The sequence below is a fragment of the Podarcis tiliguerta genome (assembly GCF_965153285.1).
Source record: "Podarcis tiliguerta genome assembly, chromosome: 9".
Classification (NCBI taxonomy): domain Eukaryota; kingdom Metazoa; phylum Chordata; class Lepidosauria; order Squamata; family Lacertidae; genus Podarcis; species Podarcis tiliguerta.
The window spans coordinates 7,428,428-7,445,118 of NC_139542.1; the positions used below are offsets into that span (position 1 = coordinate 7,428,428).

At 46.9% G+C, this 16,691-nt stretch overlaps 1 protein-coding gene across 6 annotated transcripts in view; it reads left to right on the top strand.

Annotated features, from left to right (window-relative positions):
• The window catches only part of CTNNA2 (catenin alpha 2), a 516,699-nt gene extending 501,469 nt beyond the window's left edge, over nt 1–15,230 (top strand). For 5 of the 6 annotated variants that reach the window (XM_083398285.1, XM_083398284.1, XM_083398286.1 and 2 more), the window contains one exon: nt 13,989–15,230. In XM_083398285.1, the coding sequence (XP_083254411.1) occupies nt 13,989–14,276 (288 nt within the window). In that variant the 3' untranslated portion in view covers nt 14,277–15,230. Of the gene's footprint in view, nt 1–4,056; nt 4,175–13,988 lie in introns of those variants that run through there. The other variant, XM_083398287.1, reaches the window with a different exon arrangement.
• The last annotated feature ends 1,461 nt before the right edge of the window (nt 15,231–16,691 follow it).

The window sequence follows — 16,691 nt, forward strand, 5'->3', positions numbered from 1 at the left end:
CCCCTTGCCCCTTATCTCGGAGCTGCTGGAGCGGGTGCAAGGGGCACAGGTGTTCACCAAGCTGGACCTCCGGGGGGCCTACAACTTGATTCGGATCCGAGCCGGGGATGAGTGGAAGACAGCGTTTGGGACCCGGTACGGGCAGTTCGAATATTTGGTTATGCCTTTCGGTTTGTGCAACGCGCCTGCTGTGTTTCAACGCTACATCAACCACGTGTTTCAGGACCTGTTAGACAAGTACGTGGTGGTGTATTTGGATGACATACTGATTTACTCCCGTGACCCGGCACGCCATGAGGGACATGTCCGGACCGTGCTGCAGCGCTTGCGTGAGCACCGTTTGTACGCAAAGCTCAGCAAGTGCGAGTTCCATCAGCGGACTGTGGACTTCCTTGGTCACCGGCTCTCTCCAGATGGGGTGCAAATGGACCCGGGGAAGGTGACAGCGGTTCAAGAATGGGCGGCACCCCGGAACCGCAAGGACCTACAGCGTTTCCTGGGGTTCGCCAATTACTACCGGACCTTCATCGCTGGTTATGCTCATCGCACCACCCCGTTGACCCGGCTACTGCGCCCAAAGACGCCGTTTTCCTGGGACAAGGAGGCAGAGGAGGCGTTTCAGGGGTTGAAGGCCTGTTTCCAGAGGGCACCAATCTTACAACATCCTGACCCCTCTCGACCCTTTGTGGTGGAGACCGACGCTTCCAGTACGGCTCTCGGTGCCGTCTTGTCTCAACAGATTGGTCCTGAAGCGCCACTCTTACCCTGTGCCTTCTATTCCCGCCAGCTCCTACCAGCGGAGCGTAACTATACTGTGTGGGAGCGGGAACTACTGGCCATCAAGGTAGCCTTTGAGGTCTGGCGCCACCATCTTGAGGGGGCACGACATCCGGTGGAGGTGAGAACCGACCACCGGAACCTGGAGTACCTCCAGACCACCCGCAAGCTGAACCAAAGACAGATCCGGTGGGCGTTGTTCTTTTCCCGGTTCCAGTTCCGGATCCGCTACATCCCTAGCTCTCAGAATCAGAAGGCGGATGCCCTGTCCCGGAAACCTGACGACAACGCAGACACGGTACAGCAAGCAGAACCCACCACGATCCTACCTCCGGCTGCATTCCTGGCCACCCAGGAGGCGCAGCCACTGCAGGTTCGGGTGCGGGAACAGCAGCGGGTCGACGCTTGGGCCCAGGAACGACTCCGGGAGCTGGCTGAAGGGTCCAGCCCACAGTATCCGGGGCTGGTCCTGCATCAGGGCCTTCTGCTGCACCACGGTCGTTTGTACATCCCGCCAGGGCCACTACGGCTGGAGGTTCTCCGGATGGCCCATGATGCCCCAGCAGCGGGGCACTTTGGACGGTATCGGACCACCCATCTGGTCAGTCGAGAGTTTTGGTGGCCCCGCCTGAAGGCTGACGTGGCTCGCTACGTTGCTGGTTGTGATGTCTGCCGGCGCGCCAAGGGACCTACCGGGCGACCCCCCGGCCTACTTCAGCCATTGCCAGTTCCACCGCACCCTTGGCACACGGTTTCGTTGGACTTTGTAGTGGACTTACCCTCGTCTCGTGGCTGTACCTGCCTTCTGGTTTTCTCCGACCATTTCACCAAGATGGTGCACTGCGCTCCCTGTCCATCTGTACCCACAGCCAAGGAAACTGCTCAGCTGTACCTTCAGCATGTCTTCCGCCTGCATGGCCTACCTGAGCGCGTGGTGTCCGACCGGGGCGTTCAGTTCACATCCCGGTTCTGGCAAGCACTACACCAGACCCTCGGGACGGAGGTCTGCCTCTCGTCAGCCTACCACCCACAGACCGATGGCCAGACGGAACGGGCGAACGCGGTGCTGGAGCAGTACCTCCGGTGTTACTGCAGCTACCAGCAGGATGACTGGGTCGACCACCTGGCATTGGCGGAGTTCGCCTACAATAACGCGGTGAATGCGTCCACCCAGCAGACCCCGTTCCAGGCCAGTTATGGTTATCATCCACGGCTGTTTCCAGAGGTGCTGCCGACATCCGCAGTCCCGGCGGTGACGGAGTGGCTTCAAGAGCTCCAGTCCCAGCAACAGCTTTTGGTGGAGCAACTGCACCAGGCCAAGGAAGCGTACAAGGCCCAGGCCGACCGCCACCGCCAGGTGGGGCCGGAACTTCGCGTCGGTGACCTGGTTTGGCTCTCCACTCGCCACCTCCACCCCTCTCGACCTTCGCGGAAGTTGGACGCCCGCTTCACCGGCCCGTTCCCTATCGTAGACCAAGTCTCTCCTGTGGCATTTCGTCTCCGGTTACCCGCAACCCTGAAGGTTCACCCGGTCTTCCACAGGTCCCTTTTGAGTCCGGTGGCCCCACCCGACGAGTTCCACCCGAACCGTCCCCGACCGCAGCCAGTGTTGGTTCGGGGAGAGCCTGAGTACGAGGTGGAACGCATCCTGGACTCCCGATACCGCAGGGGGAAGCTGCAGTATCTCATTGACTGGAAGGGGTACGGACCGGAGGACCGTTCCTGGGAACCAGCGGCCAACGTCCACGCACCTGCCTGCCTCCGAGAGTTCCATGCGACGTACCCCGGCAAGCCGGGTCCGGACCCTCGGTTGAGGGGGGGGCCTGGGAGGGGGGATGGTGTGATGGCCTGGGATTCCGATTCGGAGGATGAAACAGAGGAATCCCGGCCTGCACAGGAGTCCCCGCCTCCAGGGCCGGCTGAACTGGGGCCAGGCCTAGATGCTGAAGAGCCTGCACCTGTGGCAGTGCATCAGGAGCTGGCCCCAGGTGAAGCCCTTCTGGCCCCAGAGAGGCTTGACGACTCAGTGGCCACAGGTGAGCCTCCTCCAGGGCCCAGTAACCCTTCGGCCTCTCCTGATCTGCAGAGGTTTAGAGCAGAGAGGCGAAGGGAACTGGTTGCCCCCAGGAGGAGTGCTCGCCTTAAGGCCAGAGGAGGCGGGGCTCCTGGGGGTCGGGACCGCCCCTGGCCTTAGAAGAGGATAAAAGCCCAGTCAGCCCGGCCCCAGGTTGCGGGAGCAACGTCGTTGTTGGCTTCGGACCTTCCTGCGTTCTTGATCCCTGCTCGGCCTCCTGTTCCTGACTATCCGGTACTCCTGTTCCCTGCTCGGCCTCCTGTTCCCGACCATCCGGTGTTCCTGTTCCCTGCACAGCCTCCTGTTCCAGCGTTCCTGTTCACCGCCCGGCACTCTGCCTCGGACCTTGCCCCTCTTCGTGTGGACTTTGCTACACCCAAGGTACCTTACCCCCGGGACCAGCACAGTCCCATTGCACCAGAAGCAATTTAGTCATGCTGGCCACTTGACCCAGAAAGCTGTCTGTGGACAAACGCTGGCTTCCTTGGCCTGAAAAGCAAGATGAGCGTCGCAACCCCATAGTCGCCTTTGACTGGACTTAACTGACCAGGGGTCCTTTACCTTTTGTGGAATTTTCTGTATCAGATGAGATGGAAATACAGGGGAGCAGTTTTTGCTGTTTTGACAAAGAGAAAATGTCGCTCACTTCCTCGATCCCTGAAAACGAGTCACAAGCTAGGGAAAGGAATTTTAAAGTTATGTCTCTCATGTAGTTAGCACTGTCTAAAATAATATTGCCTTCCTTCTTCCACACTTGCAGCTTTCTTGCTGGCTTTCAAAAGCAGGAACTATTTTATTTTTGTCAACTGGCCATCTTCTGGAATCCTTCCCACTGAATACAAAGCAAAGGGACCAGCAATTGTCAGGATCCTTTTGCCTTGCAGAGTTTGTGACAGATGCAGGGAGGAAAAGGCAGGATTTAAGTGTTTCTACCAAGCTGGGAGGCAGCCAGTCATAACAGGAATACTTGCCATAGGAATAGTTGGGCTGCATTGCTGCATCTTTGCTCACATTGCACATTCCCTCTCAAAGTGTTAGGGTGTTTGCTCTTACTGCAGCATATTCAGGGAATAAAAGCCGACCTGGGATATAGGCCAGTTACATATTAGTGACATTATGAGCTTGCCAGTTACACCTGGAGTCTGATTACTACAAATGGATTACTTCTAATTCACATGTATCCATTTATTTATTTTTTAACCCAGAATGGTGGCATAGTCCATCTCTATGCCCTTTGGCGCAACAAAACCTCAGAATGCAGCACCTAGGAAGGACACAGGATGACTCATCAGCCTGTGTCACAGACAGCTGATGAAAACTGGTTGAGCTTCATGGAGATCCATGCGACAGATAGGGGTGGGCGATATATCAATAAATCGCCTGGAAGCGATGTGAAGCTCAGAATGCGATAGCGGTTTCAGAATGGCAATATATTGCCAGAGGGAGCTTTAAAACAGAGTATTCATGTCCAGCCACTGGGAAGGGGGCAATTGCAGGGAAGGACATGCTGGAGCGTTCACTGGGAACCGGTTCTAGGGGCTATTGCTGCTCCTGCCCACTCCCTCCCTCGCTGGGAAGGACATGACAGAGCGATAGCTGAGTGCACCAGGGCAGATAGCTCAGCAAGGAGATCACTCCTTTCCTACTCCCTCCCTCCACAGCCCAGGACCTCGGCATCATGATATATTGGTATATTGTGATGGTTGGCTTATGGTATATTATGATATTGCCCAGTCCTCGTGACTGATGGGATTGCCGCAGTACCGTATGTCTTCTCCCTGTTCAGATGCTACAGACCAGCTTGTTCTGAGTCTGGTGGCATCAGAAGCGATCTGGTGGCATATATTCTGAATCTATCTATCATCTATCTATCATCTATCTATCTATCTATCTATCTATCTATCTATTAAGTTTCCATTTTGTACTATTAAAATACATTCATATTTTTCACATTGTTCAAATATCCTATCAACCTCCCTCCCTCCCATCTCATGGTTACCTTAATACTTTTAAATATCGTGGCATTATATACTTCTTCCTTTTTACGTTTATGTCCTTTCCATTGTCAAAAAATTTAACCAGTGTGTATAAAGATCTGAATCTGAAATTTAGCATAGTATGAAAGTGTGTGTGTGTGTGAGAGAGAGAGAGAGAGAGAGAGAGCGCTTTGTGAAAATTCCAGAATATCGAAGCAAATGGGTTGTGTTGAGGGGCCACTCCAGTTTCACGCTGCACCAACTGGACTCAAGGTCAGTCTACACATGCACCTGAATTAGATGATAAAACATTAAGGTAGTAGAATGTACTGCACATTTTCTGATGCAGTCCCCACAGACAAACTCCCTTCAGAAAGTATATTAGCAATCGGGAAGAAAGCTGGTGGTTTTCCAGCTACAGGGATTTACTTATTATTTTTTAAGACAGGAGAGCTGCCTGTGTAGATCTAGCTTTTGAGCAACCTCAGAAATGCTGCATAATTGCCTTGTGGGTTCTCCTGTTCAAATGAGCCACAGTTCAGGTGGAATCCTCCTGCCAGGTGGAGCAAATTATTGCAAGGTTGCCATGATAGATCTGGTAAAAACACAAGCAGTTTGAGTTGAGAGCTTTCTGGTAGAATATTTGGGATTTCGGGATTATGGGTCCAGATCTGTAGCCTTGTTGGGAACCACCCAGAGTGGCGGAGAATGAATGAATGAATGAATAAATAAATAAATAAATAAAATAATTAATAATAATATGTCTATTTCACCAAGCAGGGCAGGCTCCAGGTTTCATGGGTGGGTGTGTCTTGGGCCAGCTGTCAAAATCCCTTGTGCTGGCTGTTAGGCATTCTGCATGCAAGAAGTGCCAGAAGATATGCAAAAGTCTTTCTTGTAGATCTGTTGTTGAGAGGGATTCATAAACATTGCCTATATCATGCAGGAAATAAGGCTAGAAGGGCAGCTAAGCATTGCCTCCAACGTGCTTGTGTGACTCCAGAGGGAAAGACAAAAGGAGTGTAAGCAGGCAGGGGGCAGGCTCTCCTTATTCCTGTGTTTCAGAGTGAGAGGAGGAAAGGGGTTGATATGCTCAGCTGCAGGCAGTTCTCCCCCTGCTCTGCTTTTACACATCTGCTGTGAGAGGAGAGGGGGCTGCCAGGCTGCAACCCTAGCAGGGTGGAGACTGCTCTGCAGCAGAAGGAAAACAAGGAAGCTAGTGCCTGCTGCTGTGCAAATCACCCAGAAGAAGCCTGCACACCCAATGCACCCTCCCCCACAAGCTGCTAGTAGGGTCAACTGTAACCAGTGAGTAACCTGTAACCTGGGTGTTAGCAGACCTTGCAGCTTGGGTGAATTAGATTGGAATAGTCATTTACAGTTTCTGGAGTTTAAAGGTTTTATTCATGCAGGAACTATTTACAAGATAAATGAAGATGAGAGAGAGAAAATAACAAATATTATCTCAACAAGTTGTAAGAGAACAACCAACAAAAGGGCTCAGCTTTAAGTGAGGTAGTTAATTTAGATACAGAGACTAGAAGCCAGTGGTGGCTAGATTATTAGATAAAACAGTGCCCTTGTTTGGTTTCAAGTAACCCAAGTGTTTACAAACTCAAGAGAAGGAAATGTATTTGCTTTTCTCCAACATTGGGTCCTTATTCCTCGTCACCTTGACCACCCTTTAAAGCAGGGCCTGCCAGTGTGCATCTGAAAATAAAAATATTCTCTTCTAAAACTCAAGTGGGTGCCATATGCTACAGTGAATATCCTCGAAAGAGGCATGCAACACTTTGTTTCAGGCCCTATTTGTACACTGAATATTTCTTCGTATGATATCCACTAGCCCCTCCCAATCTGATACACTCCAGAAATCTTGCACTACAACTGGCACTGATGGGAGTTTTAGTGCAAAATATCTGGAAGACACCAGCTTCGGACAGGCAGATGGACACATTCATTTTACTTTACTGGTACCTGCTCCCATCTTCCAGGATGAGGTGGAATGGGATTTTTAAAATGCAGGTTCCCAAAGGAGAGGTCACAACTGATTCAATCTATATTCCCCAAGCTCTAAGGCTGCATTCTTTCATTTCAGCCTAGTTTGGAAAGTAAGGATATTTTAATGCCATTATTTAGGGTAGTTCACACCGCCTTGTTTTAAGTGAGCAGATTTATGTATCAACCATTCTGATTTAAAATTAATATAATTAGAATTAGCTGTTAGGAGCAATTATTATATATTGCAAACTTAGGTGGAACAATATCTATTACTTCTTCAAGGACTCTTTCTTCAGTTAGATCATTCATGGGACTGAACTGGAATTTTAAGGCATATTTAATTATCTTTTATGATTGCATTTGTGCCTCGTTTCCCCCCTCCCCAGTTATCATAAATTAAATATCTACTTATATTAAAAAGAGAGTTTCATGCATGCAAAATGAGATGCAATTTCATTTTTTAATTTTATTGTTTAAAAATTACGTTGGCTAAAGCAATTAAATCATTCTGTTGAAGAAATGTATCTTTTTGAATGCAAATGCGCGTACGATATGTGCTTGCTCAGGAACACCCTGTATATTTTGGGATTGTCTTTGATATTTGTCATTTATTTAGTTCCCTTGCACAGTGAAGCTGACAGCCAAGCCGTTTTAAGGCATCAATCTATGCTTTCAGAGTCACAAGTATTTCTGGTTCACAGCTGTCTACAGCTTTTGCAATGTCTGTTGGATGTTATCTGGAGAAAGATAGCATTTGTAGGCCACATTAAAATTCAGAATTTGTTAAATATACAAGTAATTTTGTTTGGGGGTCCCAGTGGTTTTCTTACTAATAATTGAAAAAATGCAAATGAGTGCAACTAATCAGTGGATTGGCCAGCAGTACTACCCAGCTATCTGCCGTAATGAATTAAAAATGCATCACGTCCAGATAAGTAAATTACTTTAAATGGGATGAGGTGGAAAAATGAAGGAATGGAGAAAATAGATTCTTCCTCCCCGCCCTTTCTAAACTTAAAACATGCCTTTGAGTCATGGCTACATACCAAGAGGAGTGATTTTATTATGCTTCCTTGCAAAACGCTCTAGTAATTTGATTTTACCAATATAAGTTTCTCTTCTAGTACACTGTTAATGACTCAGGCTTGGTTTAAACATACACTGAGATGAGATGAGAATTAACTGGTAGAACCCTTAAGTGCCAGAAAAGCCTGTAGCACATTTTTGTGTTTTTATTTTTTCTGCTTGGAGGAATTTTTTAAAATCGCATTAAGGAACAGGCTGAATATCACCCTGACGGACTAGTTTTCATACTTGCAGGGGGTTGGGGGGGGGGGTTAAATGTAGAGCACTTAAATGAGACACTCCCTGCCAGGTGGTGGCATAGTTCAGTCAACTATTTCAGGATCAATTCATTCTACAGCATGGGTGGATTCAGTCAGAAAGAGGGATGGATGCAAATGAATCCCCCAGTTTGAATTTCACCTCTGACAATGAATTCTGGAGGGGGCCTTAGGTAAGCCATTGTTAACTCTGCCTGAGCACCTGAACTGCAGCATGGGAAGAATAAATACCAGCCTGTCTTATATAAGGCACTTCAGGTTGTACAAAAAGCTGCATTTCATTTGCTGTAAGCTGTGATTCTCAATCCTAGACATGGCTGCAGGTTTGATTGTTGCAGGGAACTCATATGTGGCCTACGGACGGTGTCTATAGTCCACTTCAGGAATTGCATATAACGGACTGCACGGCCATCCCTTTGATTCCATTTTATGACTCTTTCCGGATTTCCCTTGCTCTGGTATAGAACATCTTTAGGATAGTGGGGATGTTTGGAATTTCAAGAAAGTTCCGTGGGCGCCCATCACAAAATGGCTGCCACGCAGGGCACTACAGAGCACACCATGGCTTCCGCATCTAAAAGAGACAGGACCCCAAAATACTTTTTGGAATTATCAGGAGAGTAGGAGTGGTGTTCAGCTATCTTTCCCCATGAACACGAGGTTCAGTACTAGCTCCAGAGCCTTTCCCCTCTCTCTTACCCCTGGGCAACCTCTGTGCCATCTGCAAATCTGCTTCCAAGGAACCCAAAATAGATTTAGGGTGTGTGGATGGAGGAGATAATGGTGTTCATTCCATTGTGCAAGGAGAAATCTTTGTGCTGATAAACGTTCACCTTCACGCCGTGTTGAATACAACCTGAGATCTCCCACTTGAGAGACTCTCTGTTCCTTCCCAGGTCTGATGGTAGCTGTTTGCATATAACATAATCTCCTTTTCAAATGCAAGCCATTGTTTCTTTGCTATTATAGCTGTCATAACAATGTAACAAAACTCTTTATTCCTTGTTGCCGTCTGCAGCTTCCCCCACCCGCACTTGCCCAGGAGTTGCGACGCTCGCTCATGTAAATGCAGGGCCTCTTCCTCTGCTGCAAGCTCCAGTCACGTTCACACTCCCAGTAGTCAGTGCAGTGCATAAAATCAAATCCCTTAAAAGGTCTGAAGAGCAATACACGTGCACAACAAAAAGGGGTGTGCTACTGGGGCTAATTCAGAAGTTTCAGGCGTGTTGGCCCGACACGAGCATTGCAATGTTGCACAAAACCTGCTGAAATTTTGCAAGTCTCATCCGAACCTTTTTTAAAAATCATATTGGAAGCGTTTCCCCAAGTCTAGTTCAGCACTGTTCACACTGACTGGTAGCAGCTCTCCAACATTTCATGCAGGGGATAAGTGAAGGGCTATTAGCTCCAAGTTGTGGGGCCACCAGCCTTACTGGAGCTAAGCAGTTCTGGGTCTGTTTGGCAGCTGGATGTAAGGTTACTGCCTGGGAACCACATGTACTTTGCCTTTGGTTCCATGATGAAGGAAAGGCAGGATAGAATATGTAAGTCCGGGGAATAGTAATGATGGCTGCCCAACTCCATTTGGTACACCAGCTGAGACCCTAGCTTCCCATGCGCTGTCTTGCCGGTGCTGCATGCCCTGGTTATCTCCCGCTTGGACTACTGCAATGTGCTATATGTAGGGCTACCCTTGAAGGTGACCCGAAAACTACAACTATTCCAGAATGAGGCAGCCAGACTGGTGACTGGGAGTGCCTGTCGGGACCCCTAAAGGATCTGCACTGGCTCCCATTATGTTTCCAAGCACAATTCAAATGTTGGTGCTGACCTTTAAAGCCCTAAATGGTCTCAGCCTTGTATACCTGAAGGAGCATCTCCACCCCCATCATCCAGCCCGGACCCTGAGGTCCAGCTCTGAGGGCCTTCTGGTGGTTCCCTCACTGTGAGAAGTGAGTTTATAGGGAACCAGGCACAGGGCCTTCTTGGCAGTGGCTCCTGCCTTGTGGAATGCCCCCCCCCATCAGATGTCAAGGAAATAAACAACTATATGACTTTTAGAAGACATCTGAAGGCTTCAGGGAAGTCTTAAAAGTTGAATGTTTCACTGTGTTTGATGTTTCAGTTTGTTGGAAGCTGCCCAGAGTGGCTGGGGCAACACAGCCAGATGGGTGGGGTATAAAAAATAATAATTATTATTCTCATCATCATCAGAGTCACCATGCACCTGAATATTAGCCATAGGGGAACAACATCAGGAAACGGCCTGCTTGTAGTCTTCATAGAAGCATCTGATTGGGCATTGTGGGAAACAGGACACGAGATCAAATATGCCATTAGCCTGACCCAGCAAGTCTGTGTGAAGCGGGATCGCAGCCTGTGCATTCCATGTGGGTCCTTATCTCACATTGCCCAAACACATCAATTACTATACTACATGGGTTGTTAGTCATGCTGGCCACATGACCCAGAAAGCTATCTGCGGACAAATGCCAGCTCCCTCAGCCTGAAGTGAGTTGAGCGCCACATCCCATAGTCAAGTTTGACTGGACGTAACCATCCAGGGGTCCTTTACCCTTTCTTACCTTCATACAGATTCCCATTTCAAGGCGAGAGGTTTTCATGGAAGATCCTTAGCATATGCATATTGCCTTTGTTCAGTCTAGGCTTTTCATGGCCCACCCTTACAGGGTTTCTTCTGCATCAGCCCTCTTTGACCCCTGTTATCCCCTCCACAGGGCAAAATTTCTTTAGCAGGAGGGCTAGGTAGAGTCAGGGATGGGGCGAGGGCTCCCAGTTTGAGGCATGCCCAGCTTGAAGCCCCATTCAAGGCCTCCTATCATGTCTGTTTCTTTTTTTCTTTTCCAATTAATATACCATCATTTTGGGACCACTCCTTGCTTGGCTGTCAAGTCAAGCCAGTTGCCTTCAGCAAATGTACCAGGCCTCAGAAGAATGTTTAAAGGTACAAGTCTCGCTGCCCGTCTGCTCCCTCTCTGCTCTGACACCCAGCGCTTGTTGCGAACGAGCCATTCAACAGCCTGCAATGTTTGATGGCAGATCTCAGTGGTAATTTAAAATATCCTAATTTAATAGCGTATGATCGGCTATTTGCCAACAAACACGCAAGTTGCGTCGTAAATCACGCCGCGGAATGGTACAAGACCATTATACCGGGCGATATATCACGGCTCTCTGTTGAGTTGGCATGTTGTTGCCATTATAATGTTACTATCCATCTTAAAACTTGTTTTTCTTTCCGAAAGGGAAAGATGGAAAATAAGCGTCTGTTTGTGTGGGAAGGGGGGGAAATGTTCTTGAATCTGGAGATTAAAAATTAATTACCAATCTGAGGGATGCATGACGATGAATCATTTTAACCAATTAAATAATTCTTGGTACTGTAGGTAGGTTAGTTTTTCTCTCTTTCTCTGCCCCCCTCAGTATATCTATATAGCTGTGAGGAACTCTGGAACTATATGGACTTTAAAAAAAATGTTTTTATAGCTTGGCAGCAGGACTTTACAGCAGGAATATGGGAACCCAAGGTCCAGGGGCCAAATGAAACCCTCCAGACCTATGTAAATGGCCCTCAGGACTCTGCCCAGGCATAGAGCCATGCCTTGAGCCAACCCAACTTTACACACTCCCTGAAGTTTTGTGACTGCCTGGCAGTGGCGTATCGTGTGTTGCCAGTGTCTGGGGTGACATGGAGGGGATGGGGTGGGAGGGAGGGAAATAACAGAGTACACATGCGCATTCAACAGCCTAACGGCATCTGTGTCACCCAGGAGATCGCAGCTGCAGAGGTAAGAAAAGAAGAGTTGTTCCGTTGTCTGGTGAGGTCACTTCCTGGAGAGGCCGTTTTCAATAGAGCCCAGCAACAAAAGTGTGTAGCTGTATTGAGGCAGCACCAGGTGTTGACATTTTGCACCCCTAGCAAGTACTCCTGTTGTACCCCCCACACTACAGCACTGCTGCCTGAGGTGTGTCCTTCAACTCTGAGAATGCCTCTTGCTTCCCTGTTCGTTAAGAATGCTGAGACGACTTTGGAGATCCCTGCTCCCCTCACACAGCTGCAGGTTTTCAGAGTGGTTAAACAATTTGTCTTCCCAGGGAACTCTAGGAATTGCAGCTTTGTGGGGAAAATAGGGGCCTCCCCGCTGCTCTCAGCAGCCTTAACGTAACTACAATGCCCAAGAGTCTTTGGGGGAAGAGGCCATGACCATTCAGAGTAAAACCATACTGTATTCAGTGCATGGGGCCTTTGGCAGTTCTGCTCAGCCTCGTGATGTGCAGGAGGGAGCAGAAAATTATTTGGTCTGTGAACAGAACTAATGATCATGTGGCAAAGTCAAGAATCTAAAAATATGGGGAAGCAGAGCTAACTGGTATTGCCACCTCTAGTTTGGTCAGAGGTACCTCAAGACCTTCCATGTGCATATTTGCTAAGTTTGCATCCTGCATTAAGTGTGCACAGTTATGTTGTGACATGAACCTCCTGTTTCAATTCCTGTTTTAACTGCTGCAAGTGCTTTACTGCATATTTTTAATGTGGGTGGTTTTTTTTGTCTTTTTTTATAAATTGCATACTGCATATTTTAATTATGTGTGGTTATATTTTTTCATGACTGGTTTTATACCTGGAACCTGCTTAGAAGCTGTCTTGGCAATTCAGTGGTATATAAATGTAATCCTCATCATCTCAACTGGGTGGGATATTTTCTGGTTTTAATACAAATATGTGCAGGGGGGTGTCAATAAGTCATTTTGTGAATTGCTTTGAATTGCCCCCACCCCCAAAAAGAGTGACTAATAAATTTAGTAAAATAAAATCCCCATCAACTTGGGGGGGGGGCAGCCCCTTCAAACATTTTTTTGGGGGGGGCAAAAGAACCTCGTCACCCAGGAGTTGATGCCTATGCTGCTTACTGCTGAATCCAAACAAATACCAATTAGGTTTTCTGTGGACTGACATTTGTTCCAATTCAGCAGTAGAATAATAAAATCACAGTGTGGGAAGGGAGCCTGAGAATATTCAGCTGTCCCTTATGGGGGTCGAACCAACTGAGCCGTGGATTTTCCTGGTGGAAGTAGCAGGTCAAAATTAAAACCTCTCGGAACGATGACTGCAAATCATGGGACAAATCACAACCACATCCTTTCAGCCAGCGATTTCAGGGTGGCTGGGAACAATTCCTTTCAACCATCAAACGTTTGAGTAGACAAGAATGTTTTTAAATTCCTCCTGAAAGTCCATAATGAGGGAGACAGACACATCTCACTAGTGGGCCATCTTCTGAGAAATGTTGTTATGTGCATTTGCCAGAATTGTGTCTGACTGTTCTAATATTACACATTTTAGCCATAAATGTTGTGAGTCAGGAACAGCGTCTTAATATTCCAGGTTAATAACAGTCTGGGCATTGCATCGGCGCGTGGTTTGCTTTTTGCTTTAGAGCAAGCAAGATCAGGTTTTTGGTGGGCACATGCAAAACTCTTCTTTACTGATCCAATTAACCTGGGAGAACTTCCACTCTCTTGCTCTGCACTGAAAATCACTAATGTATAATGAAATCATCAATCCATTGGCAATGGTGCATAAAAACGTTGGGAAACATCCATTATTCACGCTGTGCGGAGGCAGCTCCATGTGTATGGCAGAATGGCATATATCAGTCTGTATGTCTTTTGTACAGAGGTTGTTTATGCACAATACCCTCTTCAGCAAAACAACCAGCTCCGCTCCGTGAGCATTACGTTCCTCCAACCCAGGCTGGCAATAACCCTCCTATTGCTTCCTTTCCTTTTCCCTAGCTCGACAGTGCAACCTCCCTCATCCAAGCAGCTAAAAACCTGATGAATGCCGTGGTCCTTACTGTGAAAGCTTCCTATGTGGCTTCGACCAAATATCAGAAGGTCTACGGCACGGCCGCCGTCAACTCGCCTGTCGTGTCTTGGAAGATGAAGGCGCCGGAAAAGAAACCTCTAGTCAAGAGAGAAAAGCCGGAGGAATATCAGACGAGAGTGAGGAGAGGTTCTCAGAAGAAACACATTTCTCCGGTACAGGCTCTAAGTGAATTTAAAGCGATGGATTCCTTCTAATTCACTAGGCTTCAACCTTCGAGGGGTTTTCTATTTCCTTCCTTGTTTCTTTTTGTATGCGTACCTGCCGACTTGTATTCATCTGGCATGGGGGAGAAAAGAATAATGAAGCAGTTTCAATGTGCATGCAGCCCAAGACTCTATTAAAGTCATTAAACAGTCCGCAGTTTCCCTTTCCAAAAGACACATGGCAATTCTTAAGTTAAATGGAGGTCCATCATGCTGACCTTTGTATTTCCCCCAAGAGCATAAAATAATGATAATGATAATAATCGGCTCCCCTCCCCAAAAAATTGTATTGTAAGAACCGTGGTGGGGGAATGGGAGACAGTCAACTCTGAAGGGTGGAAAGCAAATCCTTAATGCATGCAAGAAACATTAGGTTGGCAGGTATATTTATAGGTGGGAATCCTGGAAATGGTAGACCATAAAACCTGTATTGCTTTTGTTACAGTGTAATCATGTAACTAGCCAATATGCTTGGATGTGTGGCCCGGGTAATGAGGCAATTTTAACTTTGAGTCATCTTCATTATGATATGTGGATTTTTAACCAAGATGATTAAAAAAAAATAACAATTCCTTTAACTCGCATTTTCTTTCCTTTTTTGTTTCTAGTAGTGTTAATGATGATTCTGTTTCAACGATGATGACTTGAACAAAGTTTTTTCTCTTTTTTAATTGTTTTCTTTTTGCCAACTGGATTCTTCTTTTCTGGTGGAGTATGAAGCACAACTTGGTGGTTGACATTGCCTTTTGTATTATTATAATTATATTATTATTAATAATATTATTATTATTAGAAATAGAAGAACCGGTGATGGAATGTGTAGAGACATGGAAACTGACACATGTGAGAATTTAGAGGCAAATGTGTAGGTGTAGCTTTGGATTACAAGGTATCTGATATACCGTCGTAACCGCTAACTCTCAATAAACTTATTTAACCTTGGAATTTGAAGTACGGCTCATAATGTTCAACTTTTCTGTTGTTTAACTTTAAAATATCCTCTCATCCCAACCCTGTTCTCTGATATTGCGCTTAAATTTGGCAGCTGGGCTGTCAAATTATTTTATATTGACATGTCAGTTGGAGTCTTGGAAGACAAGAAGGAAATTGCTCCCTCTCTTTCTCCTCACGCTCTTGCCTAACCCTTGGCTCTCCCATTTGAGTGTGAAAATCTGTGCCAATACAGTGAACAAGATCTCAGTTCTCTGCAAATGTGCTTGTGCAATGCCCATGCAGAACTAGGAGTCACAGAAGTTGACATTTGTACTTTTCAAGGCTAAGGGATCAATTTCCAAGATCACTATGTTAAGGGATGGTGGAATCGGGGGTTCCTTAGAAGAAGAGGAAAAGTTTGAATTTGATATCCCGCTTTATCACTACCCAAAGGAGTCTCAAAGCAGCTAACATTCTCCTTTCCCTTCCTCCCCCACAACAAACACTCTGTGAGGTAAGTGGGACTAAGAGACTTCACAAAAGTGTGACTAGCTCAAGATCACCCAGCAGCTGCATGTGGAGGAGCGGAGACGCGAACCCGGTTCACCAGATTACGAGTCCTACCGCTCTTAACCACTACACCACACTGGCTTACTATGTAGGTTGAAGAAACACAACACAGTTCTACAGCTGAATCTAAGTGAGTCTGACTACCAAGATGGGAGATGATGTAGGAACCCTACATAAGGTGTTCTGGGCTTGTTGGTGGACATGTGGGGTATCAATGCATCATTGCAAATCAGTATGCTTTTGATGGAGGCAGTGTGCCTCTGAGGACCAATTACACTCAGGTCTTCCCTATGAGCAGCCCATAGATAACCACTTAACCACTGTGAGAATAGGATGCTGGACTAGATGGGCCTTTGATCCTATTCAGTTCTTAAATGTAGATCGCTCTAAAATGTCTCCGTCTATATTGCACCTACAATGCAAATAACAAAAAAGTAAGGATCAAATGCTATTGATGCTCAGCCAGCTCTGACAGTGCCCCAAGAACATCTTTCACTACTTATGACAAAGTCCGTCTCCTTGACGGCTGACATGCCTAATATTCCATTTCAGTGTGTGCTTTAAATTATTGCTGAGTTTCTGTAGGAAAGAAATAGACACCCATCACAAATACATGTCCCAGTGACAAAATTCATTATCAGATGTGATAACTTCAGCAGGTCCACAATAGGATTTTGGGTCTGCCTCTATTACAAACTACAGTTGGTACATAGATACCCAAACAGTGCCTTGTGCTGGCTAAGCACATTTGGATTGGGTTTTCCTTCTCTGCTGATATTTTTGGATGTTTCCTTGGATATGTTTTAATGTTGTGGCAATTGTTTTCCAAATTGCTTTCATGATTGTGATTCATTTTGTTGTTTCTTATGCTGTTCATCACTTTGAGTGCCACTGTGGCAGAGA